This window comes from Macaca nemestrina, chromosome 10 (genome assembly GCF_043159975.1).
Source record: "Macaca nemestrina isolate mMacNem1 chromosome 10, mMacNem.hap1, whole genome shotgun sequence".
Taxonomy (NCBI): Eukaryota; Metazoa; Chordata; class Mammalia; order Primates; family Cercopithecidae; genus Macaca; species Macaca nemestrina.
The window spans coordinates 80,081,528-80,107,664 of NC_092134.1; the positions used below are offsets into that span (position 1 = coordinate 80,081,528).

Below are 26,137 nucleotides of genomic sequence, written 5' to 3' on the forward strand. Positions count from 1 at the left end.
GAAACAAAAAGCTGACCTATCTGTATTGCTGAAACTCCTGTCTTTGGGGATCTCCATACTCTTACTTCTTATCTATAAAATGGTTTTGATAAGCTCCCTAAAAAGCTTTCTATGAAGAGTAAGGCAATTATCTAAGAATATTTACATCCTCTCAACATCTTCCCCACTCTATTATTATCACTTACCTGCCCTCCTCCTCCTCCACTGCTGCTGCTACTGCCTGTGCTGCTACTTCGAGCCTGTGAAAAGGCACCACCACCATTACCACTGCCCCCATTATTGCCACCAACTCCTTTTTCAATCTTCACCACAGCTGTCATTTCATCCATGGAGTGATCTTGGTCTAAAACAATTAAAAAACAAACAACTTAAACTTGAGGGAAGAAAAGAGATGAAGTAGGAAGGATAAAAGGAGGCTATGATGAAATAGCAATGACTAACAGGAAGGCGAAAGGCGCCAGTATAAAGAAAATGGATTGGAGGGCAGAGGGGAGCTGCAGGGCATGCAGGACATAAACTAGGCTCAATGGTGCCAAAAGTGGGCCTCAATTCTCCCTTACACAAAATTAAACTAAGAAAACATTCAAAAAGTGCTTTGGGGATAGGAAATGTGAAGGATGGTAGTCATGCTGAAAGAGTTTCAAAATAAGAAAAAGTATCCTAAGGGAAAAAAGGACAAGTAAGGCAAAAAACAATATGTGGGTGGATGGAAAGCTTGCTAAAATTAAGGTTAAAAGAGATGGAGAGGCCAGGCGCGGTGGTCATGCCTGTAATCCCAGTACTTTGAGACGCTGAGGCAGGAGGATCACTTGGGGTCAGGAGTTTGAGACCAGCCTGACCAACAAGGAGAAACCCCGTCCCCACTAAAAATACAAAATTAGCCGTGTGTGGTGGCGCATGCCTGTAATCCCAGCTACTCCCGGAGGCTGAGGCAGGAGAATCGCTTGAATCCGGGAGGTAGCAGGGAGCCGAGATCGCACCATTGCACTCCAGCCTGGGCGACAAGAGCGAAACTCCCTCTCAAAAAAAAAAGAGAGAGATAAACAAAAACCCAAGTATTAAAAGTAACAAGAGGAGAGAGGAAAAAGAAATAAAAAGTTTTAGTAGGAAAACATTTGTGAATACTACTAAGGAACTAAAGGGGTGTACTGGTTAGTAGTCAGGAGGTTTCGGGGCGGAGGGCGGGCCCTGAGGGAAAGGGCGGTTTCGGGGTGAGGGGCGTGGAAAGGGCGGTACGGTGGGGCGGGGGGAAGGGAAATCTACGGAAAGTGGGGGGAGGAGGGCGCCGGAGCAGGCGGCGACCAGAGGGCGGACCAGACAAGCGGTTGGCCCGGGCGGGGCCTTCACTGCTCGGGCCGCCCCCGCGGCTCCAGCCCCCGGCGGGAGGAGCCTCAGGCGGGCGGCCGAGTAGTGGGGGGTAAGGCCCGTCCCCCGTGGCCGGGGCGGGCAGGGGGCGGGCGAGGCCACGCTGCCCCCTCCCCCGGGGCGGGCGGCCCATCCCCCTCCTCCTCGGAGGCCCCGCCACTGCCCCGTCTCCCTCCCTTCCCTCCGCCCCGGGCGGGACCTAGGCCGCCGCCGCCGCCTCCCGCCCGCCCCCCCTCACGGCGGGGATCGCCCGGTCGGCCCTCGCGCGCGCCCCCTCACTCGCCTCCCACCCCTAAGCTTGGAGTGGACTCATCCTTACCGCTCATGGTGGCAGCTGAGGGACAAGCTCAAGGGGGTCCTGTCCGGGGGGGTTGGGGGGGGCCGGGAAAAACGCGGACGCTGACGAGGCAAGCGAACCCGGACCGGACAGGGAGGGGGGGGTGAGGAGGAGGGAGCAGCGCGCCACCAGCCCAACCTATGCCCCGCCCCTTCTCTGCTGCCCCGCCCAATGAGGGAGGGGGAAAGGTGGGACTTGCAGAAGAAAGACGGTGAGGTTTTCCAATGGCAAGACTCGCTTGCTCTCTAAGGCGTGTAAGACTAAGTTGCGTGCCTGGTGTCCGCCCAAAAAGACAGCCCTCTCAGTGTTAAAAGCCAATGAAGGATGCAGGAAGTGAAGATGGGCGGGAGCTGGGGATTATTGGCTTGGAAGGAAACCAGTCAACCGGCAGGCGGGCTCCCTGAGACATTGGGATAGGGAAAGCTTTGATAGGAATGACAGAACAACGGCCAACTAGAATCCGGGATATGCTTGGGCAAAATCCTAGTGGGAGGAGAGGTAAGAAGTAGACAGGAATAGGATAGGCTGAAGCTGATTAAAACCAATCAGAAATCAGGCGGGCAGCCAGGAAAGTTATGATTGGATTAAGACTGAAAAAAGACAGGAAAGGACGCATATTGACGTGAATTAAAAGCCAATTAAACGCCGGATTAACTCTGAGGGCGGAAACTTGGAGTGGCAGAGGAGAATTGGCGGCTCCCTCAGTTATTCAATCCAATGAGGGAACGAAGTAAGCCTGGCACCGCCTCCTAGTTGGCCAATGGGCGTTACCGGAGCCGCCCATCATGAGGGAGGGAAGAGGGCTGTGCCAAGAGGAGACCGTCGCCATATTGGCCCACCTCAGGGGACGTTGTTACAGTCATTAGGTGGGACGCTTTAGTGGAGTCTTGCAGCTCAACAGGTGTCAGAGCCAAGGCATTCGGCGCGCAGTTCCGCATCAACACTAGGATTTGTTTGAGTCTTCATTTAACTGCCCCTATAAAGTACCTCTCAAATCTTACCCGTTTCCCGGGTGGGCGGACAGGCGGGCAGATACCTCAATGTCGCTGCAAGCCCTGCGAGTGCAGCCGGAACGGGATTTGGGGACAGCGCTCACCAAATAAGTTAATACTGAGCTGACCAATATGCAGTCTCCGTAAGATTCCAGAAAACGCCATTTTGTTAAGTTCCGCCAGACAAAGGCGCTAACCACTTACGACTGGTTAACTTTTCAAGCTTTGAGGCTAAAGTGCGGATAAGTCACTTCCATTTTTCCGAGTTAATAGTAAATACCGCCTATGCATAAAGCAAGATAGTTGAGCTCCTGCTTTTTGCAATCACGGAGGTTAAACTTAACTGCAGGCACCTGGATTTCTGGCCTCCTCTTTATCTGTGTTTTGGTGGAGCCGGCCTTGATAGCTTGTCAATGACACGATAAGGTCATGTCCTTCAGTATTTGTATCTTAAATGTTGTCGCTTGCTTGTATGTTCTTATGTTTTAAAATCTGAATTCTCCTATACTATTTTAAGCCCTTTGGAGTTAAGAACTGAGGCCTCTGATGCTTTAGACAGGTAAAAAGGTGAAGTGATTGCTGACTGCCTGCCGTGTTAGGTGCCTAAGTCAGGGAGGCAGTTGGTATTTCGTGTCATCCTTATCAGGAAGATGTTATTAAGTATTAGCTATATTATGTATTTTATAAGTGAAGACATTCAGGCTGAGAAGTGACTTACCCAAGGTCACAAAGCAAATGAGTCGTGTTAGATTCCAACCCAGAATAGTTCCACAAAAAGTTTTCTGTAAATTCTTCAGTGAATTAATGCTGCCAGGCGCAGTAGCTCAGGCCTGTAATCCCAGCACTATGAGAGGCCGAGGCGAGCGGGTTGCTTGAGCCCGGGGGTTCAAGACCAGTCATGGGCAACATGGTGAAACCCCGTCTCCACAAAAAAATAACAAAAATTAGCTAGACATGGTCATGTACGCCAGTAGTCCCAGCTACTCAGGATCCTGGGGTGGAAGGATCGCTTGAGCCCAGGAGGTTGAGGCTGCAGTGAGCCCAAATCCTGCCACTGCACTCCAGGCAGGAAAACAGAAAGAGACCTTGTCCCCAAAGTAAGTAAATATATAAATGCTTTTTAATTTTTACTGTCTAGCTCCTGAAAAAAAAAAAAAAAATCCTACCCCTACTTCCAGGACAGCTCAAATGGCGTCATCCTCTTATATACCTTTGCTATGAAATTTATCAGAAAGGGCCGGGCGTAGTGGCTCAAGCCTGTAATCCCAGCACTTTGGGAGGCCGAGATGGGCGGATCATGAGGTCAGGAGATAGAGACCATCCGGGCTAACACAGTGAAACCCCGTCTCTACTAAAAAATACGAAAAACTAGCCGGGCGAGGTGGCCGGCGCCTGTAGTCCCAGCTACTCGGGAGGCTGAGGCAGGAGAATGGCGTGAACCTGGGAGGCGGAGCTTGCAGTGAGCCGAGATCGCGCCACTGCACTCCAGCCTGGGCGACAGAGCGAGACTCCGTCTCAAAAAAAAAAAAAATTATCAGATTATATGACAAATAATTGCATCTCTCACTATATCAAGGTTTCTCAAAACGAAATGTCACACACTCTCAGAATCCTCTGGGTTCTTTTTCAAAAAAGGCAGATTCCTAGACTTCCACCTTAAACGTATTTTTAAGTAGCTCTTTCAAGTGATTAGTCCCTAAACCCAGTTTAAAACACACCAAGAAGGCTGGGCGCGGTGGCTCACGCCTGTAATCCCAGCACATTGGGAGGCAGAGGCAAGCAGATACTTGAGGTCAGGAGTTTGAGACCAGCCTGGCCAACATGGTGAAACACTGTCTCTACGAAAAATACAAAAATTAGTCGGGCGTGGTGGCGCATGCCTATAGTCTCAGCTACTCACAAGGCTGAAGCAGGAAAATCGCTTGAACCCGGGAGGTGGAGGTTGCAGTAACCGGGGATCATGCCACTGTACTCCAGCCTGAGCAACAGAGCAAGATTCAGTTTCAAAGAAAATAAAACAAAAACACCAAGAGAAGAAACTGGGGAAAAGAAACTTCCAGAAAGGGAGAAATTTCCTGGAAGGAAGAAACTGCATTACTCATCTTTGTAAATCAAGCTCTGAAGATTCTAATAGCTGTTTAGTGCATTCAGCAACTGTCTATACCTAAACTTGCTTGGGGATGGACGTAGGGAGAGAAACTAACACCGTGGAGGAGTATTCTAAACATTTCACATATTTATCTAATTTAATTATTCCTACCAATTTAAGAGATAGTTGTCCCCTTTTACAGATGAGAAAACTGAGGCTCAAATATTTTGGTTAAATTATAACTGTCCTGTTTAGTTCTAAAGCCTGTGTTTTTTCCATAGCCCTAGTCTACATCTGAATTGGGAATTAGATTCCCAATTTTGGGAATCTTTTGGGAAAAAGACCTAGATTCAGAAATTCAAAAGCCATCATCCTTTTCACAATCCTTTTGCCTCTGCTCCTCCAGAAGAAGATAATTCAGCATGTGGCTAGTGAGGAATACCCTAGAGGTATACTAGTTTATTGATAGTCCCTGAGAGCAAATGAATGACATGCTCCATCTTCTCCAATTGCTCTGTAAAAACCTGAACAAATTTTCTTTAGACTGAAAAAAAACACAAAAAACCCAAACTTATATCAAGGCTATTCAGATCCCTCACATGCACACACGCAGTGTCTTTTTTTTTTTTTTTTTTTTCTGAGACTCTCACCCTGTCTCCAAGGCTGGAGTGCAGTGGTGCAATCTTAGCTCACTGCAACCCCTGCCTCCCAGGTTCAAGTGATTCTCCTGCCTCAGCCTCCCGAGTAGCTGGGATTACAGGCACGTACCACCATGCCCGGCTAATTTTTGTATTTTAGTAGAGATGAGGTTTCATCATGTCGGCCAGGCTGATCTCAAACTCACTCCTGACCTCAGGTGATCCTCTGCCCACCTCGACCTCCCAAAGTGCTGGGATTACAGGCGTGAGCCACTGTGCCCAGCAATTTTTTTTTTTTTTTTCTAAGACACAGTCTTGCCCTGTTTCCCAGGCTGGAGTACAGTGGCATGATTTTGGCTCACTGCAACCTCTGCCACTCAGATTCAAGCAATTTTTTCTGCCTCGGCGTCCCTTGCGGCTGGGACTACAGACATGTGCCACCATGCCTGGCTAATTTTTGTATTTTTAGTAGAGACGGGGTTTCATCATGTTGGCCAGGCTGATCTTGAACTCCTGACCTGAGGTGATCTGCCCGCCTCAGCCTCCCAAAGTGCTGGGATTACAGGTGTGAGGCACTGTGCCTGGCTACCTGGTTAACTTTTTGATGTTTTGTTGAGATGAGATCTCATTATGTGGCCCAGTTGGTCTTGAACTCCTAAACTCAATCCCAAAGTGCTGAGATTACAGGCATGAGCCACCATGCCCCACTTAAAATTCATATCTTTTTCTTTCTTTTTTTTTTTTTTTGAGACGGAGTCTCGCGCTGTCACCCAGGCTGGAGTGCAGTGGCCGGATCTCAGCTCACTGCAAGCTCCGCCTCCCGGGTTCTCGCCATTCTCCTGCCTCAGCCTCCCGAGTAGCTGGGACTACAGGCGCCGCCACCTCGCCGGGCTAGTTTTTTGTATTTTTTAGTAGAGACGGGGTTTCACCGTGTCAGCCAGGATGGTCTCGATCTCCTGACCTCGTGATTCGCCCGTCTCGGCCTCCCAAAGTGCTGGGATTACAGGCTTGAGCCACCGCGCCCGGCCTTTTTTTTTTGTTTGAGACGGAGTCTTGCTCTGTTGCCAGGCTGGAGTGCAGTGGCGTGATCTTGGTTCACTGCAACCTCCGCCTCCTGGGCTCAAGCGATTCTCCTGCTTCAGCCTCCCAAGTAGCTGGGACTACAGGCACATGCTACCACGCCCAGCTAATTTTGGTATTTTTAGTAGAGACAGGGTTTCACCATGTTGGACAGGATGGTCTTGATCTCTTGACCTCATGATGCGCCTGCTTTGGCCTCCCAAAGTGCTGGGATTACAGGCGTGACCCAGTGCACCCGGCCAAATTCCTACCTTTCATAAGAATGACTTCTATGAAGCCTTTCCTACCTCCCTCAGTTATTGAATACCCTGGCCACTGTGCTCCTTTTATTTGCCTCCATTAGAGGTATCTGAGTATCCTGTCTCCCCGACTAGATTAAGCGATTTGAGGGCAGGGGTGATGCCTTTTCACTTTGGATTCTCAGGGCCTGGAATATAGTTGAGTCCCAGTAACATTTTTGTTAAATGGGAGGGGAAGCCTAATCCTGACCATCCTGAATAGTCTCCAGATAAAATACTAAGATTGATTCTCAGCTTTCATTTGGGTGCCTTATAAAAGTTAAATCACGGCCGGGCGCGGTGGCTCAAGCCTGTAATCCCAGCACTTTGGGAGGCCGAGACGGGCGGATCACGAGGTCAGGAGATCGAGACCATCCTGGCTAACACAGTGAAACCCCGTCTCTACTAAAAAATACAAAAAACTAGCCGGGCGAGGTGGCGGGCGCCTGTAGTCCCAGCTACTCGGGAGGCTGAGGCAGGAGAATGGCGTGAACCCGGGAGACGGAGCTTGCAGTGAGCCGAGATCTGGCCACTGCACTCCAGCCTGGGTGACAGAGTGAGACTCCGTCTCCAGAAAAAAAAAAAAAAAAAAAGTTAAATCACTCTTCCTGATTTTTTTTTTTTTTTTTTTTTTTTTGAGATAGAGTCTCACTCTGTCACCCAGGGTAGAGTGCAGTGGCAGGATCTTGGTTCACTGCAACCTCCGTCTCCCAGGTTCAAGTGATTCTCCCACTTCAGCCTCCCAAGTAGCTGGAACTACAGGCATATGCCACCACCCCTGGCTAACTTTGGTATTTTTAGTAGAGATGGGGTTTCTCCATGTTGGCCAGGCTGGTCTCAAACTCCTGACCTCAAGTGATCGGCGCGCCTCAGCCTCCCACAGTGCTGGGATTGCAGGTGTGAGCCACCGCGCCGGGCCTCTTCCTGATTTTCAACCCAATCCTCAGCTTTTTTCAGTCTCCTATTTAGCAATCTGATAATTAAGAACATTTTACAGGCCGGGCGTGGTGGCTCATGTCTGTAATCCCAGCACTTTGGTCGGCTGAGGCAGGCGGATCACCTGAGGTTGGCAGTTCAAGATGAGCCTGACCAACATGGAGAAACCCCATCTCTACTAAAAACACAAAAATTACCCAGGCATGGTGGCACATGCCTGTAAACCCAGCTACAAAGGAGCCTGAGGCAGAAGAATCGCTTGAACCCTGGAGGTGGAGGTTGCAATGAGCTGACATTGCGCCATTGCACTCCAGCCTGGGCAACAAGAGCGAAACTCCATCAAACTCTCAACTACAGCTAAGTACAAAGTGGACTAACTGAAATTTCTTTACCTGTCCTGCCTACTCTAGGATAAAGGAGGCTAGAAAAAAAGAGTCTTTTGACAAAATAGTGAAGTCTCGCAGTCTTCTAAACTCTTTCCACCTCTCTGAACAAGAAAACAAGCCTAGACTTTTCATAGCAGAAGCTTGTGATAAGCAGGCTAAGATCATTCAGTGCGATTCGGACTATAGAAACTGGAGGGAACACCGCATACAGCCCCCGAAGTCTTTTAAGAACCCTGGCAAGGCAAGAAATTGATCCAAAAAGAAACTGAAACAAGACGGGCTTCTTCCTGGTTGGCAAGCCCAGAACTTGTGAGAAATTCAGGACTGGCTGCTGCTAACTGGTTGCTGATAATCTTTTTTGTGTTTGTTTGTTTGAGACAGAGTTTTGCTCTTGTTGCCCAGGCTGAGGTGCAATGGCGTAATCTCGGCTCACCGCAACCTCCACCTCCCGGGTTCAAGCGATTCTCCTGCCTCGGCCTCCTGAGCAGCTGGGATTACAGGTATGCGCTACCATGCCCGGCTAATTTTGTATTTTTAGTAGAGATGGGGTTTCTCCATGTTGGTCAGGCTGGTCTCCAACTCCCGACTTCAGGCGATCCGCCCACCTCGGCCTCCCAAAGTGCTGGGATTACAGATATGACCCACTGCGCCCGGCCAATATTCTTTATTAACACTATTTTTTTTTTTTTTTTTTTTTTTTTTTTTGAGATGGAGTCTTGCTCTGTCACCCAGGCTGGAGTGCAGTGGCCGGATCTCAGCTCACTGCAAGCTCCGCCTCCCGGGTTTACGCCATTCTCCTGCCTCAGCCTCCCGAGTAGCTGGGACTACAGGCGCCCGCCACCGCGCCCGGCTAGTTTTTTTTTTTGTATTTTTAGTAGAGACGGGGTTTCACCGTGTTAGCCAGGATGGTCTCGATCTCCTGACCTCGTGATCCACCCGCCTCGGCCTCCCAAAGTGCTGGGATTACAGGCTTGAGCCACCGCGCCCGGCCATTAACACTATTTAAAATGACTCATTCTGTACCTTTGCTGTGTCTTTGTTTCCTTATTTGAGAAGCACTGTGATTCATCCCTGCCTGGGCTGCACCTAGTAATACTAGGAAGGCGTTCATTCAGTTCTGCAGAGTCTGTGGCTCTGGTGGTCTTAAAGGCCCTGAAGAAGCAAGGCTGGTTGTAAAATGAGAGTTTTTGTTTGAGGGTTGGGAGGTATGGTCAGGAACACAATTTAGTTATTGTTGGAGCTGAACTCTGGCTCAACCTTTTTTAATATTCCCTGACAGTAAGCCCAGTTGATGGTCTCTGGAGCTGGAAGATCCTTTACCAAATAAAACCAATAGTAGTTGGAGGCATGGTGAGAAAGAGGAAGAGAGATTGCTGAGAGACTGGAAGTTTCACAATCCATCTGCTTTCTTGAGAACTGGAGAAGGAAGGCTCAGTGAACTGAGGAGTGTCAGAGATTGGCTTATACCCCAAGTAGATCAAACATAGAGCTTTCCTGAACATTTAAATCTGACCCCTAGGGATTCCAGTTTGGAACAAACACATAATTAAAACATTTCCCTTTCCTTCACCAAATACCCAAACCCCTAAGGCTCCTCAGGGAGCCTAGGCTTGCCACACCCGAGGAAGGCATGATTAATGTCATCTAACCCCTGTGGTACCTACACACACCCAGACCCCTGCACTCCAAGTGTGATGGGGTCCTGCCTGGCAGCTAAACATTTAGATTTTTTTTTCTTTTTTGAGATGGAGTCTCGATCTGTTGCACAGGCTGGACTGCAGTGGCACAATCTCCATTTACTGCAACCTCATTTACTGCAACCTCTGCCTCCAAGGTTCAAGTGATTCTCCTGCCTCAAACTCCCGAGTAGCTGGGATTACAGGCACATGCCACCACGTCCCGCTAATGTTTGTGTTTTTAGTAGAGAGGGTTTCACCATGTTGGCCAGGCTGGTCTCAAACTCCTGACCTCAAGTGGTTCTCCCGCCTCGGCCTCTCAAAGTGCTGGGATTACAGGCGTGGGGCCACCACGCCCAGCCCAGCTCAGCATTAAAAAAAAAAAGTTCCTCTTTTAACCAAAAGTGAGGCAGTTTCCTTTTCTCCTTCCTCTCCTGAGACAAGTAGTCCTAAGTCCTCTCCAGAGTCCAGAGGTGAGAAGAAAGGGACACTACCCCATTCCCAGAGAAGGAGCATGGCCCAGACAGGTGTGGGAAAAGGACCTGCTCTCCCTGGGCATTCACGGCAGAGGCTGGAGGAAGAAAGGGAAGGGGAGGCGAGAGGAGGGCAGCGGGCCAGGGGCTGGCTCTGTTTCCCCCTCCCACGGAACTGGGGCCACCCTGGGGGCGGGCAGAGGGCCGGGCTGGAGGAGGAGGGAGCCAGATTCGTAAACAAACCCGCCCGGGCCACGAGGTGCCCAGAGGAATGGGGTGGGGCTTGCCGGCCTCAGGCCCAGCCCGGAGCTGGAAGACTGGCGTGGGCTGGGCTGGGGCCTCTCCACCCCTAGTTTCCTGTTAGGGGTGGGCCCTGTGGCTCTCCCCGGTCGCAAACCCCTCCTTCCTGCTTTGCCCTCCCTCCCTCGAGCCCGAGAAGCTAGCTGAAGTTCTTGGAGGCCTGACACCTGACTTCTCGACGCTTCTTCCGGAAGCCTTCACTGCCCCTAGGGAGAAAAACTGGGCGAGTGGGTGGCTCCTGTAGGGGAAAGGCCCTGGAACACCATGTTAGTTCCTTCTTGGTATGGTCAGGAAAATAGTGGAGAGAAGGAGGGAGAGGACAGGAGCGCCACAGACTTCTGTCTCCAAGAGGGGTTTTCCGCACCACTGCCTGCGCCCCAGATGCCCTGCTTAGAAGCGTTAATCTCAACCACCTCCTGCCAGCGCTCTGCGCTCCCCTCCCCCGCCGCTGTAGGCTATCAGAGGTGCCTGGGCAAAGGTCCCTGGGAGTGTCCCAGGAAGAATTTCTCCAGTCACTCACAAACTCATAACTAACATCTGTAGATATATTATCCCTTTCCAAAAGTTAGGAAATAAACAGAGCTTGAGAAGTGTGCCCGACCAAAGTCTCAAGGTAGGTCAGGCAGGACTCCCTGATTACAATTCTACTTCTTCAGCATTTCCGTAAGTGTGCAGTGACCACTGGTGGAATTTATATACTTATTTATTTATTCTGAGACAGAGTCTTGCTCTGTTGCCCAGGCTGGAGTGCAGTGGCACAGTCTTGGCTCCTTGCTACCTCTGCCTCCCGGGCTCAAGCAATTCTCCTGCCTCAGCCTCCCGAGTAGCTGGGATTACAGGCGTGAGCCACCATGCCCTGCTAATTGTTGTATCTTTAATAGAGATGGGGTTTCACCAAGTTGACCAGGCTAGTCTTGAACTCCTGACCTCAAATGATCCGCCCACCTTGACCTCCCAAAGTGCTGAGATTACAGGTGCATGCCACCGCGCCTGACAGGGCGAAACCTCCTCTCTACTAAAATAAATTAGCCCGGTGAGGTGGCACGTGCCTGTAGTCCCAGCTACTCTGGAGACTGAGGCAGGAGAATCACTTTAGCCCAGGAGGCAGAGTTTGCCGTGAGCAGAGATCACGCCATTGCACTCCAGCCTGGGCAACAAGAGCAAAACTCCGTCTCAAAATAGTAATAATAATAATTGTTAAGTTTAGATGATGGGTGTTCTAGGTTCATTTTCTTCTCTATACCGATTTAAATGATTTTTTTTTTTTTTTTTTTTTTTTTTTGAGACGGAGTCTCGCTCTGTCGCCCAGGCTGGAGTGCAGTGGCCGGATCTCCGCTCACTGCAAGCTCCGCCTCCCGGGTTTCCGCCATTCTCTCGCCTCAGCCTCCCGAGTAGCTGGGACTACAGGCGCCCGCCACCTCGCCCGGCTAGTATTTTGTACTTCTTTTTAGTAGAGACGGGGTTTCACCGTGTTAGCCAGGATGGTCTCGATCTCCTGACCTCGTGATCCGCCCGTCTCGGCCTCCCAAAGTGCTGGGATTACAGGCGTGAGCCACCGCGCCCGGCTTTTTTTTTTTTTTTTTTTTTTTTTTTGAGTCCGAGTCTCCCTCTGTTGCCATACTGGAGTGCAGTGACGTCATCTCAGGTCACTGCAACCTCCGCCTCCCGGGTTCAAGAGATTCTCCTGCCTCAGCCTCCCAAGTAGCTGGGACTATAGGCGTGCTCCACCATGTCCAGCTAAGTTTTGTGAGACTCTGTCTTAAAAAAAAGGCCGGGTGCGGTGGCTCAAGCCTGTAATCCCAGCACTTTGGGAGGCCGAGGCGGGTGGATCACGAGGTCAGGAGATCGAGACCATCCTGGCTAACATGGTGAAACCCTGTCTCTACTAAAAATACAAAAACTAGCCGGGCGCGGTGGCGGGCGCCTGTAGTCCCAGGTACTCGGAGGCTGAGGCGGGAGAATGGCGTGAACCCGGGAGGCGGAGCTTGCAGTGAGCCGAGATCGCGCCACTGCACTCCAGCCTGGGTGACAGAGTGAGACTCTGTCTCAAAAAAAAAAAAAAAAAAAAAAAAAAAAAGGCCAAGTGCTTTCCTCTGTGACATTGCACTAATACACACACAGTTGTAGCCTCCTAGTGTGCCTGCCCTTCTCCCATAGGTCAATAACTCACCTTGTTTGTTTGCTTTTTTTGAGACAGAGTTTCGCTCTTGTTGCCCAGGCTGGAGTGCAATGGGACAATCTTGGCTGACTGCAAACTCTGCTTCCTGGTTCAAGTGATTCTTCTGCCTCAGCCTCCTGAGTAGCTGGGATTACAGGCATGTGCCACTACACCCGGCTAATTTTTTATTTTTGGTAGAAACGGAGTTTCTCCATGTTGGTCAGGCTAGTCTCAAACTCCCGACCTCAGGTGATCCACCCGCCTTAGCCTCGGTGCTGGGATTACAGGCATGAGACACCGTACCCGACCTAAATGATTTTTTAACAGTACAAATGGTGAAATTTTTCAATTTTTTTGAGACAGGATCTCACTTTGTCACCCAGGCTGGAGTGCAGTTGCATGATCATAGCTCACTGCAGCCTCCAACTTCCGGGCTCAAGTGATCCTCACACCTCAGTCTCCTAACTGAGACTACAGGCACTCACCCCCTGCACTCGGCTAATTTGTCTTTTCTTTCTTTTTTTTTTGAGACAGAGTCTCACTCTGTCGCCCAGGCTGGAGTGGGGTGGCACGATCCCAGCTCACTGCAAGCTCCGCCTCCCAGGTTCATGCCATTCTCCTGCCTCAGCCTTCCGAGCAGCTGGGACCACAGGCGCCCGCCACCACGCCCGGCTGATTTTTTGTATTTTTAGTAGAGACGGGGTTTCACCATGTTAGCCAGGATGGTCTCAATCTCCTGACCTCGTGATCTGCCCACCTCGGCCTCCCAAAGTGCTAAGATTACAGGTGTGAGCCACCACGCCCAGCCGCAAGGGGCAAATTTTTGTTTTATAGAGATGGGGTCTGGCTCTGTTGCCCCATGGCTGGTCTTCAACTTCTGGCCTCGATATCCTTCTGCCTTGGCCTCCCAAAGTACTAAAATTAGAGGTGTGAACTGCCATGCCTGACCCCAACAGTATTAGTTTTATTTAACTTTAATTTTTTTTTTTTTTTTTTTTTGAGATGGAGTCTCGCTCTGTCACCCAGGCTGGAGTGCAGTGGTGCGATCTTGGCTTACTGCAACTTCCCCCTCCTGGGTTCAAGCAGTTCTTTGCCTCATCCTCCCTAGTAGCTGGGATTACAGGCACCCACCATCACACCTGACTAATTTTTGTATTTTTAATAGAAACGGGGTTTCACCATCTTTGCCAGGCTGGTCTTGAACTCCTGACCTCGTGATCCACCTGCCTCGGCCTCCCAAAGTGCTGGGATTACAGGTGGAAGCCACCGCACCTGGCCTTAATTTTTACTTTTTGAGGCAGAGTTTCACTCTGTCACTTAGGCTGGAGTGCAGTGGCACCATCTCGGCTCACTGCAACCTCCACCTCACAGGCTCAAGGCATTCTCCTACGTCAGCTTCTTGAGTAGTTGGGACTACATGGGTGTACCACCATGCTGGGCGAATTTTTGTATTTTTTGTAGAGAGAGGGTTTCACCATGTTGACCAGGCTGGTCTGGAACTCCTGGCCACAGGTAATCTGCCCGCCTCAGCCTCCCAAAGTACTGGGATTACAGGTGTGAGCTATTTCACCCGGCCATTTTTAATTTTTTTTTTCTTTTTTTGGAGATGGAGTCTTGCCCAGGCTGGAGTGCAGTGGCACGATCTCAGCTCACTGCAACTTCCATCTCCTGGGTTCAAGCGATTCTCGTGCCTCAGCTTCCCTAGTAGCTGGGACTACGTGTGCACACCAGCATGCCTGGCTAATTTTTTGTATTTTAGTAGAGACAGGGTTTCACTGTGTTGCCCAGGCTGGTCTTGAACTCCTGAGCTCAGGCAATCTGCCGGCCTCGGCCTCCCAGAGTGCTAGGATTACAAGTGTGAGCTACCGCACCCAACCCATTTAAAAAAAATTTTTAAGACAGAGTCTCGCTCTGTCACCCAGGCCAGAGTGCAGTGTCATGATCATAGCTCACTGCAGCCATGTACTCCTGGGCTCAAGCCATCCTTCTGCCTCAGCCTCCCAAAGTGCTGGGATTACAGCTCTGAGCTGCCACGCCTAGCCAAAATGTTTAAATTAAATAATAATAATCATAACAATACAAATCCCCACTGGCTTCTTTCTCCTTTCACATCACAAGCCTCAGGCCCATGGCCTCCTTTCCTTTTCGCTGGAGTTCAGCACCTTCTCAGCTGCCCTCTTCTCTTACCCCCTTGCCAAATGAGCCTGTGGCACAGAGCCAAGGACATGCCACCTTTTGCCATATATGTCAAGGCTTACTGGTTTAGAGAAGGGAAGTAGAAGTCCAAGGCTTCTCCCACACAGTGCCTCTTTAGAATCGGTTTCTGGGTTGGGTGCAGTGGCTCACGCCTGTAATCCCAGCAGTATGGGAGGCCAAGGCGGATGGATCATCTGAGGTCAGGAGTTTGAGACCAGCCTGACCAACATGGTGACACCCCGTCTCTGCTGAAAATACAGGAAGTTAGCTAGGCATGGTGTCAGGCACCTGTAATCCCAGCTACACAGGGGGCTGAGGCAGAAGAATCACTTGAACCTGGGAGGCAGAGGTTGCAGTAAGCCGAGATTGTGCCATTGCACTCCAGCCTGGGCAACAAGAGCGAAACTCAAAAAAAAAAAAAAAAAAAAAAAAGAATGGCTTCTGTGCAGTAGTAGTAGAATTTAGGTGAGACCCTCTCCCCCATACTGAAGACATCCATGTCCCAGCTAGTCAGCATCTATCACACTGTGTGGCTAGTCCAGAGAAGGAAAGGACTCAGAGAAAATTGAGCAATCCTCCATGGGTCAGACTTTTGACTAAGGCTGAGGAGGGAGGGAGTAGCCTGGAGAACTTCCTATCTTCCAAGTGGTGTGATTATTTACACCCCCACCATTCTCTGCTCTCCTTACTACCACTCCAGACTAAGGCCACTCTTGACTGATGTTCTTTCATCAATGTTGAACATACTGTGTGCAAGACATTGTGCCAGACACTAGGGAAGATGAGGGGGATGAGACATGGCCCTGACTCATGGCCTACTAGAGGAAGCAGATGCATACACAGGTAATCATAATATACTGTCCTACTTGCAATGAAGGAGATACATACACAAGTTATCCCTTTTTCAGGGAACTTCTGTCTGGTTTACTCCCCAACAAACTTCTACTCTCTCCTTCTCAAACTTCCATCATCCCCGTCACAGCATATGTAATTAGTCATCAAATCTCATCAATTTAAAATAAAATAATAAATAAAAGAAGGCTGGGCATGGTGGCTCATGCCTGTAATTCTAGCACTTTGAGAGGCTGAGGCAGGCAGATCACTTGAGCCAAGGAGTTGGAGACTAGCCTGGGCTACATGGTGAAACCTTGTCCCTAATAAAAATACAAAAATCAGCCAGGCATGGTGGCATGTGCCCGTAGTCCCAGCTACTCAGGAGGCTGAGGCAGCAGAATCGCTGAACAGGGAGATGGAGGTTGCAGTGAGCTGAGATGGTGCCCCTGCACTCCAGCCTGGGCAACAGTGAGTGAGACTTTGTCTAAAAAAGAAAAGAGGCCCAGCACGGTGGCTTATGCTTGTAATCCCAGCACTTTGGGAGGCCGAGGCGGGCGGATCACGAGGTCAGGAGATGGAGACCATCCTGGCTAACATGGTGAAACCCCATCTCTACTAAAAATACAAAACAATTAGCCGGGTGTGGTGGCGGGTGCCTGTAGTCCCAGCTACTCAGGAGGCTAAGGCAGGAGAATGGCATGAACCGGGAGGCGGAGCTTGCAGTGAGCTGAGATCGTGCCACTGCACTCCAGCCTGGGCGACAGAGTGAGACTCCATTTCAAAAAAAAAAAGAAAAAAAAAGTTCCATCAATTTTATTCCATGAGTATCTTTCAGACTCATCTCTTCTGCTCTCTCCATACCCCTAGTGACTGCTTTAGTAATCCACAAGCCCTAACCCCCTCATTGCTCATTTGCATTGCTCCTGTGTATGCATTTAACAGATTCGTTGTCTCCCGGTTGATCTTCTTCAAAATAGGCACCACATTGTGGCCTCAGGGACTCTTACTGAACACCTGAACACAGACCTCATCAGATGGTAAAATGAAATCAAGGCTGGGCGCGGTGGCTGACGCCTGTAATCCCAACACTTTGGGAGACCAGGGTGGGCAGATCACTTAAGGTCAGGAGTTTGAGACCAGCCTGGCCAACATGGTGAAACCCTGTCTGTGCTAAAAATACAAAAATGAGCTGAGATAGTACCACTGCACTCGAGCCTGGCAACAGAGACTCCGTCTCTTAAAAAAAAAAAAAAATAGACCAAGTGCCTTCCTCTGTGACGTTGCACTGATACACACAGGTGTGCCCTTCTGGAGTGCCCTTCTCTCATATGTCAAGAACTCACCTTTCTTTTTTTTCTTTTCTTTTTTTCTTTGAGGTGGAGTTTCGCTCTGTCGCCCAGGCTGGAGTGCAGTGGCGCGATCTCAGCTCACTGCAAGCTCCACCTCCTGGGTTCACGCCATTCTCTTGCCTCCGCCTCCTGAGTAGCTGGGACTACAGGTGCCCGCTACCAGGTCTGGCTAATTTTTTTGTATTTGTAGTAGAGATAAGATTTCACCGTGTTAGCTGGGCTGATCTCGATCTCCTGACCTCGTGATCCGCCCTCCTCAGCCTCCCAAAGTGCTGGGATAACAGGCATGAGCCACTGCGCCTGGCTGATAAATTTTGTATTTTTAGTAGAGATGGAGTTTCTCCATGTTGGTCAGGCTGGTCTTGAACTCCTGACCTCAGGTGATCTGCCTGCCTCAGCCTCCCAAAGTACTGGGAAGAACTCACCTTTCAAGTCTTAGATTAAGCTGCAGTTCTGGAGTACTTTCCAAAAACATCTCTTTTCTCTTTGAATTGGCCACACTACTGCAGGAGCCCCCATTGCAACCTCTACTGTCTTATTAAGCATGCAGCTGTTAACACTTTGTTGCCCTTACTAGTCTGTACCTTTATACACACAGTGGAGGCCTGGCACAGTGGCTCATGCCTGTAATCCCAGCACTTTGAGAGGCTGAGGTGGGTGGATCACCTGAGGTCAGGAGTTTGAGACCAGCCTGGCCAAAATGGCGAAACCCAGTCTCTACTAAAAATACAAACATTAGCTGGGAGTGGTGGTGGGCACCTGTAATCGCAGCTACTTGGGAGGCTGAGGCAGAAGAATGGTTTGAACCTGGGAGGCAGAGGTTGCAGTGAGCTGAGATCGTGCCATTGCACTCCAGCCTGGCGACAGAATGAGACTCTGTCTCAGAAAAATAAATAAAATAAAATAAAAAACACACAGTAGAATGAAGTGAATCTATGTGGTGGAGCCACAGGTCAAGGTTCACATCCAAGCTTATTTATTTATTTATTTATTTATTTATTTATTTATTTATTTGAGACGGAGTCTCGCTCTGTTGCCAGGCATGATCTCAGCTCACTGCAATCTCTGCCTCCCAGGTTCAAGTGATTCTTCTGCCTCAGCCTCCTGAGTAGCTGGGACTATAGGCGCGCGCCACCATGCCCAGCTAATTTTTTGTATTTTTAGTAGAGACGGGATTTCACTGTGTGAGCCAGGATGGTTTTGATCTCCTGACCACTGAGCCACTGAGCCCGGCCATGTTTTTATTTTTATTAAAAAAAAATTTCTTTTTAACTGGACATTGTGGTGCACACCTGAAGTCCCAAGCCACTCCAGAGGCTGAATGAAGTGGAACGGTCGCTTGAATGTGGGAGGCAGAGGTTGCAGTGAGCCCAGATTGTACCACTGTACTTTAGCGTGGGCGACAGGGCTTTTGTCTTAGAACAAAAACAAAAGAAAAGCAAACAAGGCCGGGCGCAGTGGCTCAAGACTGTAATCCCAGCACTTTGGGAGGCCGAGACGGGCGGATCATGAGGTCAGGAGATCGAGACCATCCTGGCTAATACGGTGGAACCCCGTCTCTACTAAAAAATACAAAAAACTAGCCGGGCGAAGTGGCAGGTGCCTGTAGTCCCAGCTACTCGGGAGGCTGAGGCAGGAGAATGGCGTGAACCCGAGAGGAGGAGCTTGCAGTGAGCTGAGATCCGGCCACTGCACTCCAGCCTGAGTGACAGAGCAAGACTCCGTCTCAAAAAAAAAAAAAAAAAAAAAAAAAAAAGAAAAGCAAACAAACAAACAAAAATAAATAATTTGTTTGTTTTTGTTTTTGAGATGGGGTCTCACTGTGTCACCCAGCCTGGAGTGCAGTCGTGGGATCTCGGCTCATTGCAGCCTCCACCTCCTGGGCTCAAGCAATCCTCTTGCCTCAGCCTCCCAAGTAGCTGGGATCATGGGTGCCTGTCACCACACCTGGCTAATTTTTTTTTTTTTTTTTTTTTTGTAGAGACAAGGTCCCACTGTGTTTTCCAGGCTGGTTTTGAACTGCTGGGCTGAAGGGATCCTCCTGCCTTGGCCTCCCAAAGTGCTGGGATTACAGGAATAAGCCTGCCCAGCCTTAAAATGAATTTTTGAGACAGGGTCTTAGGTGTCATCCAGACTGGAATGCAGTGATGCAATCATGGTTCACTGCAGCCCCGACCTCCTGGGCTCAAGTGATCTTTCTGCCTCAGCTTCCTAAGTAGCTGGGACTACAGGCGCAGACTACCACACCCAGCTAATTTTTAAAATTTTTTTCTAGAGATGGAGTTCCAATATGTTGTCCAGGCTGGTCTCAAACTCCTGGACTCATGTGATCTTCCTGCCTTGGCCTCCCAAAGTGCTGAGATTACAGACATGAGCCACCACGAGTGCCCAGCCAAATGTTTTTATTTTTTTGTAGAGATTGGGTCTGTGGGGCCGGGCGCGGTGGCTCAAGCCTGTAATCCCAGCACTTTGGGAGGCCGAGACGGGTGGATCACGAGGTCAGGAGATCGAGACCATCCTGGCTAACACAGTGAAACCCCGTCTCTACTAAAAAATACAAAAAAAAAATAGCCGGGCGAGGTGGCGGGCGCCTGTAGTCCCAGCTACTCGGGAGGCTCAGGCAGGAGAATGGCGCAAACCCGGGAGGCGGAGCTTGCAGTGAGCTGAGATCCGGCCAGTGCACTCCAGCCTGGGCGACAGCGCAAGACTCCGTCTCAATTAAAAAAAAAAAAAAAAAATAGAAAAAAACTAGCCGGGCGAGGTGGCAGCGCCTGTAGTCCCAGCTACTCGGAAGGCTGAGGCAGGAGAATGGCGTGAACCCGGGAGGCGGAGCTTGCAGTGAGCTGAGATCGCGCCACTGCACTCCAGCCTGGGCGACAGAGCGAGACTCCGTCTCAAAAAAAAAAAAAAAAAAAAGAGATGGGGTCTGTGCTCAGCCTACATTTTTGTATTGAATTGTTTGACTTAAAGAAGCTTGTTATGTGTGGCTGGGCACGGTGGCTCACGCCTGTAATCCCAGCACTTTGGGAGGCTGAGGCAGGCGGATCACAAGGTCAGGAGATTGAGATCATCCTGGCTAACACGGTGAAACCCCATCTCTACTAAAAATACAAAAAATTAGCCGGGCGAGGTGACAGGTACCTGTAGTCCCAGCTACTCGGGAGGCTGAGGCAGGAGAATGGCGTGAACCCAGGAGGTGGAGCCTGCAGTGAGCCGAGATCGCACCACTGCACTCCAGCCTGGGCAACAGAGCGAGATTCTGTCTCAGGAAAAAAAAAAAAGAGCTTGTTATGTGTATTATATTAATTATTTGTTTAAAATGTGACAAATATTTTCTCCCTATGGATTGTCTTTTTTTAAATTCCACACATACTGCAGGTGTTGTTGTTGTTTTGTTTTTTTTGACACGGAGTTTTGTTCTTGTTGCCTGCTACCACGCCCGGCTAATTTTTTTTTTTTTTTAAATTGAGACGGAGTCCAGGAATGCCTCTAAAAATTGTATTTTATCGGCTGGGCGCGGTGGCTCAAGCCTGTAATCCCAGCACTTTGGGAGGCCGAGACGGGCGGATCACGAGGTCAGGAGATCGAGACCATCCTGGCGAACACGGTGAAACCCCGTCTCTACTAAAAAATACAAAAAACTAGACGGGCGCGGTGGCGGGCGCCTGTTGTCCCAGCTACTCGGGAGGCTGAGGCAGGAGAATGGCATGAACCCGGGAGGCGGAGCTTGCGGTGAGCTGAGATCCGGCCACTGCACTCCAGCCTGGGCTACAGAGCGAGACTCCGTCTCAAAAAAAAAAAAAAAAAAAAAAAAAAAATTGTATTTTATCTACTGTTCCTTGGGTAAGAGCATGTACTTATTATAAATCCTGCCCTTAGGTCAAGACCACCTTGACCATGAATCTTGCCCTTAGGCAGATTCACAGAACATTCTTGCCTTTCCTGTAGAGGTCAACTTCAATTGTCCTACACATTCCTTCCCTATGGTATATAAATTCTGGATCTGGAGATTAATGGCACAGGGATACACTGTCTTGTCTCAACACCGCCAGAGATACAAACATGGCTTCTGTTCGTAAGTCTCTGTTGAATGTTTCTCCCTTTTTTTGAGATGGTCTTGCTCTGTCACCCAGGCTCTTACTGCCTCAGCCTCCCCAGTAGCTGGGACCATAGGCAGGTGACACCACACCCAGCTAATTTTTTTTTTTTCTTTTTTGAGACGGAGTTTCGTTCTTGTTGCCCAGGAGTGCAGTGGCACAATCTTGGCTCACCTCAACCTCTGCGTCCTGGGTACAAGCGATTCTCCTGCCTCAAGCTGCCGAGTAGCTAGGATTACAGGCATGCACCACCTCACGTGGTTAATTTTACTTTTTTTTTTTTTTTTTTTTTGAGACGGAGTCTGGCTCTGCTGCCCAGGCTGGAGTGCGGTAGCCAGATCTCAGTTCACTGCAAGCTCCGCCTCCCGGGTTCACGCCATTCTCCTGCCTCAGCCTCCGGAGTAGCTGGGACTACAGGCGCCCGCCACCTCGCCCGGCTAGTTTTTTGTATTTTTTAGTAGAGACGGGGTTTCACCGTGTTACCCAGGATGGTCTCCATCTCCTGACCTCGTGATCCGCCCGTCTCGGCCTCCCAAAGTGCTGGGATTACAGGCTTGAGCTACCTCGCCCGGCTAATTTTACATTTTTAATAGAGACAGGGTTTCTCCATGTTGGTCAGGCTAGTCTTGAACTCCCGACCTCAGGTGATTCACCCACCTCGGCCTCCCAAAGTGCTGGGATTAAACAGGCGTGAGCCACCGTGCCGTGGTTTGTTTTTTTTTTTTTGAGACAGAGTCTCACTTTGTCACTCAGTCTAGAGTGCAATGACTTGATCTTGGCTCAAGGCAGACTTTGCCTCCCGGGTTCACACGATTCTCCTGCCTCAGCCACCCATGTAGCTGGGATTACAGGCACCTGCCATCATGCCTGGCTAATTTTTGTATTTTTGTAGAGATGGAGGTCACCATGTTGGCCAGGCTGGTCTTGAACTCCTGACCTCAGGTGATACGCCTGCCTCACCCTCCCAAAGTGATGGGATTATAGGCGTGAGCCACTGTGCCTGGCCCATACAACCTCCGCCTCCCAGGTTCAAGCAGTTCTCCTGCCTCAACCTGCCAAGTAGCTGGGATTACAGGCATGTGCCACCTCATCCAGCTAATTGTATATTTTTGGTAGAGACGGGGTTTCTCCCTCTTGGTCAGGCTGGTGTCCAACTCCTGACCTCAGGTGATCCGCCCACCTCAACCTCCCAAAGTGCAGGGATTACAGGCGTGAGCCACTGCGGCCGGCCTGGATGTTCTTGCTTATATGTGGGACCTAAACATGGACATAAAGCTGGGGACAATAATCACTGGGGACTCCAAAAGGGGGAAGGGAAGGAGAAGGGCTAAAAAATACCTGTTGTGTACTATGCTCACTGTTTGGGTGATGGGATCAGTAGAAGCCCAAACCTCAGCAATATTTTTGTTGTTGTTGCTGTTGTTGTTGTTGAGACAGGGTCTTCTTGCTCTGTCACCCAGGCTGGAGTGTAGTGGCATGATCTTGGCTCACTCCAATCTCCACCCACCAGGCTCAAACAATCTTCCTATCTCAACCCCCGAAGTAACTGGGACCACAGGCTCACACTGCCATTCCCAGCTTTTTTCCTTTTTCCTTTTTCTTTTCTTTTCTTTTTCTTTTTTTTTTTTTTTTCCCTGAGACGGAGTTTCACTCTTGTTGCCCAGGCTGGAGTGCAAAGGCACCATCTCGGCTCATGGCAATCTCCTCCTCCTGGGTTCAGGTGATTCTCCAGCCTCAGCCTCCCAAGACTGGGGTTACAGGCGTATGGCACCATGCCCAGCTAATTTTTGTATTTTTTTTAGTAGAGATGGGGTTTCGCCATGTTCACCAGGCTGGCCTGGAACTCCTGACCTCAGGTGATCTGCCCGCCTCGGCCTACCAAAGTGCTGGGATTACAGGCATGAGCCACCGCACCCAGCCTCTTTTTTCTTTTTTTGTATTTTTAGTAGAGATGGGGGGCGGGTCTCACCATGTTGTTTAGGCTGGTCTTGAACTTCTTTTTTGTTGTTGTTGAGACAGAGTCTCGCTCTGTTGCCCAGGCTGGAGTGCAATGGAACAATCTCAGCTCACTGTAACCTTCACCTCCCAGCTTCAAGTGATTCTCCTGCCTCAACCTCCCGAGTAGCTGGGATTACAGGCACCCGCCATCACGCCCAGCTAATTTTTGTATTTTTAGTAGAGACGGAGTTTCACCATGTTGGCCAGGCTGGTCTCATACTTTTGACCTCTGGTGATCCACCCACTGTGGCCTCCCAAAGCGCTAGGATTACAGGCGTGAGTCTTGAACTTCTAAGCTCAAGTGATCCACTAGCCTCCCAAAATGTTGTGATTACAGTCATGAGCCACCGTGCCCGGCCAGCATCATGCAATATGCCCTGGTAACAAATCTACACTTGTACCCCCGAATCTAAAATTAAAAATAGCTGGGCGCAGTGACTCACGCCTGTAATCCCAGCACTTTGGGAGGCTGAGGCAGGCGGATCAGGAGGTCAGGAGATCAAGACTATCCTGGCTAACATGGTGAAACCCCATCTCTACTAAAAATACAAAAAATTAGCTGGGCGTGGTGGCAGACTTCTATAGTCCCAGTTACTCAGGAGGCTGAGGCAGGAGAATGGCGTGAACCCAGGAGGCGGAGCTTGCCGTGAGCCGAGATGGCGCCACTGTACTCCATCCTGGGCGACAGAGTGAGACTCCGTCTCAAAAAAAAATAAAAATAAAAATAAAAATAAATTAAAAATAAAATAAAATGTTTCAGTAGGTTGCAGTGGCTCACGCCTATAATCCTAGCACTTTGGGAGGCCAAGTGGGGGACCGATCATGAGGTCAAGAGATTGAGACCATCCTGGCTAACATGGTGAAACCCTGTCTCTACTAAAAATACAAAAATTAGCTGGGCGTGGTGGCATGTGCCGCCTGTAGTTCCAGCTACTTGGGAGGCTGAGGCAGGAGAATCACTTGAACCCGGGAGGTGGAGGTTGCAGTGAGCTGAGATCGTGCCACTGCACTCCAGCCTGATGACAGAGCAAGACTGGACTCTGACTCAAAAAAAAAAAAAAGTTTCATCCAGCAAAAAAAAGATTTATCCATGTTTCTATAGGTATATCTAGTTTATCAGTTCATTTATTTTATTTTTTATCGTAGAGATGGAGTTTCACTATGTTGAGCAGACTGGTCTCTTAACTACTGGCTTCAAGCAATCCTCCTGCCTCAGCCTCCCAAAGTGCTGGAATGCTGGAATTGCAGGTATGAGCCACTGCACGTGGCCTAGTTTATCACTTCTAACTTTTGCATAGTATTCCCTGCAAGATGGAGAACTAGCTTCTTTTTTTTTTTTCCTTTTGAGACATAGTCTCACTCTGTCGCCCAGGCTGGAGTTCAGTGGCACCGTGTTGGCTCACTGCAACCTCCATTTCCTGGGTTCAAGCAATTCTCCTGCCTCAGCCTCCCAAGTAACTGGGATTACAGGCACTCACCACCACGCCCGGCTAATTTTTATATTTTTAGTAGAGATGGTGTTTCACCATGTGGGCCAGGCTGGTCTTGAACTGCTGTCCTCAGGTGATCCACCCACCTCGGCCTCCCAAAGTGCTGGGATTACTGGTGTGAAGCCACCATGCCCGGCCAAGAACTAGCTTCTTGAACCAGAAAGCTGTCGTGAATATTCTCAAACATGTTATCTTACAGTTCTGTGTAATACTTTCTCATGGTGACGATTCTGATATAAAAGTCTGGTCATTTCACCTCCCTACTCCACATCCTTCAGTAACTCTTCATTCCTTTTTCTTCTTTTAAGTTTCTGTGGGCTTTCTGAGAACAAAGATTAGACCTTGAGTGCAGTGACAGGACGTCAGCTCACTGCGACCTCAATCTCCCCAAGCTCAGGCGACTCTCCCACCTGAGCTTCCCAACTAGCTGGGACTATAGGTGGATGCCATCACGCCTGGCTAATTTTGTGTGTGTGTGTGTGTGTGTGTATTTTTACTAGAGGTGGGGTTTCACAAAGCCTTCCAGAGGCCAAGGCTGGGATTACAGACATGAGCCACCGTGCCCAGCCTCTTTTTTTTCTTTCTTTTTTTTCTTAAGACAGGGTCTCGTCGGGTGCAGTGGTTCACGCCTGTAATCCCAGCACTTTGGGAGTCTGAGGTGGGTGGACCGCCTGAGTTTAGGAGTTTAAGACTAGCCTGGGCAACATGACGAAACCCAGTCTCTACCAAAAATACAAAGAAATTAGCGAGGTGTAGTGGTGCACACCTGTGATCTCAGCTACTCAGGAGGCTGAGGTAGGAGGATTGTTTGAGCCTGGGAGGCAGAGGTTGCAGTGAGTCAAGATTACGCCGTTGTACTCCACCCTTAGTGACAGAATGAGACCCCATCTCAAAAAAAAAAAAAAAAAAGTCTCATCATGTTGCTGATCTGGAACTGGGCTCAAACTGGACTCCAGCGATCCTCCTGTGGGACTATAGGCATGTGCGAGCACATCCAGCCCTTCTTTTCTTTTCTTTTGTTTCTTCTTTTGTTTTTTTCTTTTCTTTTCTTTTCCTTCCTTTCCTCCCTCCCTCCTTCCCTTCCTTCTTTCCTTTCTCCCTCCCTCCCTCCCTCCTGCCTTCGTTCTTGCCTTCCTCCCTCCCTCCCTTCCTTCCATCCATCTTGCTGTGTCACTCAGGCTGGAGTGCAATGACATTATTATAGCTCACTGCATGTTTGAACTCCTGGGCTCAAGGTCTCCCCCTGCCTCTGCCTCCAGAGTAGCTGGGTCTATAGGTGTGCATCACTGTGCTTAGCTGCCGGCTCTTTATTTATCTTCATTAACTCTTTTTTTTTTTTTTTTTCTTTTTGAGACAGGGTTTTTGCTCTTGTTGCCCAGGCTGAAGTGCAGTGCCGTGATCTCGGCTCACTGCAACCTCCGCCTCTCGGGTTCAAGTGATTCTCCTGCCTCAGCCTCCCGAGTAG

General features: G+C 49.6%; 2 protein-coding genes across 6 annotated transcripts in view; one reads left to right on the forward strand and one right to left on the reverse strand.

Annotated features, from left to right (window-relative positions):
* The window catches only part of LOC105474275 (Sp1 transcription factor), a 36,944-nt gene extending 35,136 nt beyond the window's left edge, over positions 1 to 1,808 (reverse strand). For 2 of the 4 annotated variants that reach the window (XM_011728820.2, XM_011728819.3), the window contains exons 1-2: positions 1,685 to 1,808; positions 186 to 343 (exon numbers count right to left, since the gene is read on the reverse strand). In XM_011728820.2, the coding sequence (XP_011727122.1) occupies positions 186 to 343; positions 1,685 to 1,691 (165 nt within the window). In that variant the 5' untranslated portion in view covers positions 1,692 to 1,808. Of the gene's footprint in view, positions 1 to 185; positions 344 to 1,302; positions 1,446 to 1,684 lie in introns of those variants that run through there. The other 2 variants (XM_071071657.1, XM_071071658.1) reach the window with 2 other exon arrangements.
* Positions 1,809 to 8,233: 6,425 nt separating this feature from the next.
* LOC105474276 (Sp7 transcription factor) overlaps positions 8,234 to 26,137 on the forward strand; it is a 46,011-nt gene continuing 28,107 nt past the window's right edge. The window contains exons 1-2 of one of the 2 annotated variants that reach the window (XM_071071663.1): positions 8,234 to 8,601; positions 24,329 to 24,430. The gene's annotated coding sequence lies outside the window, so the exon portion shown is untranslated. Of the gene's footprint in view, positions 8,602 to 24,206; positions 24,431 to 26,137 lie in introns of those variants that run through there. The other variant, XM_071071664.1, reaches the window with a different exon arrangement.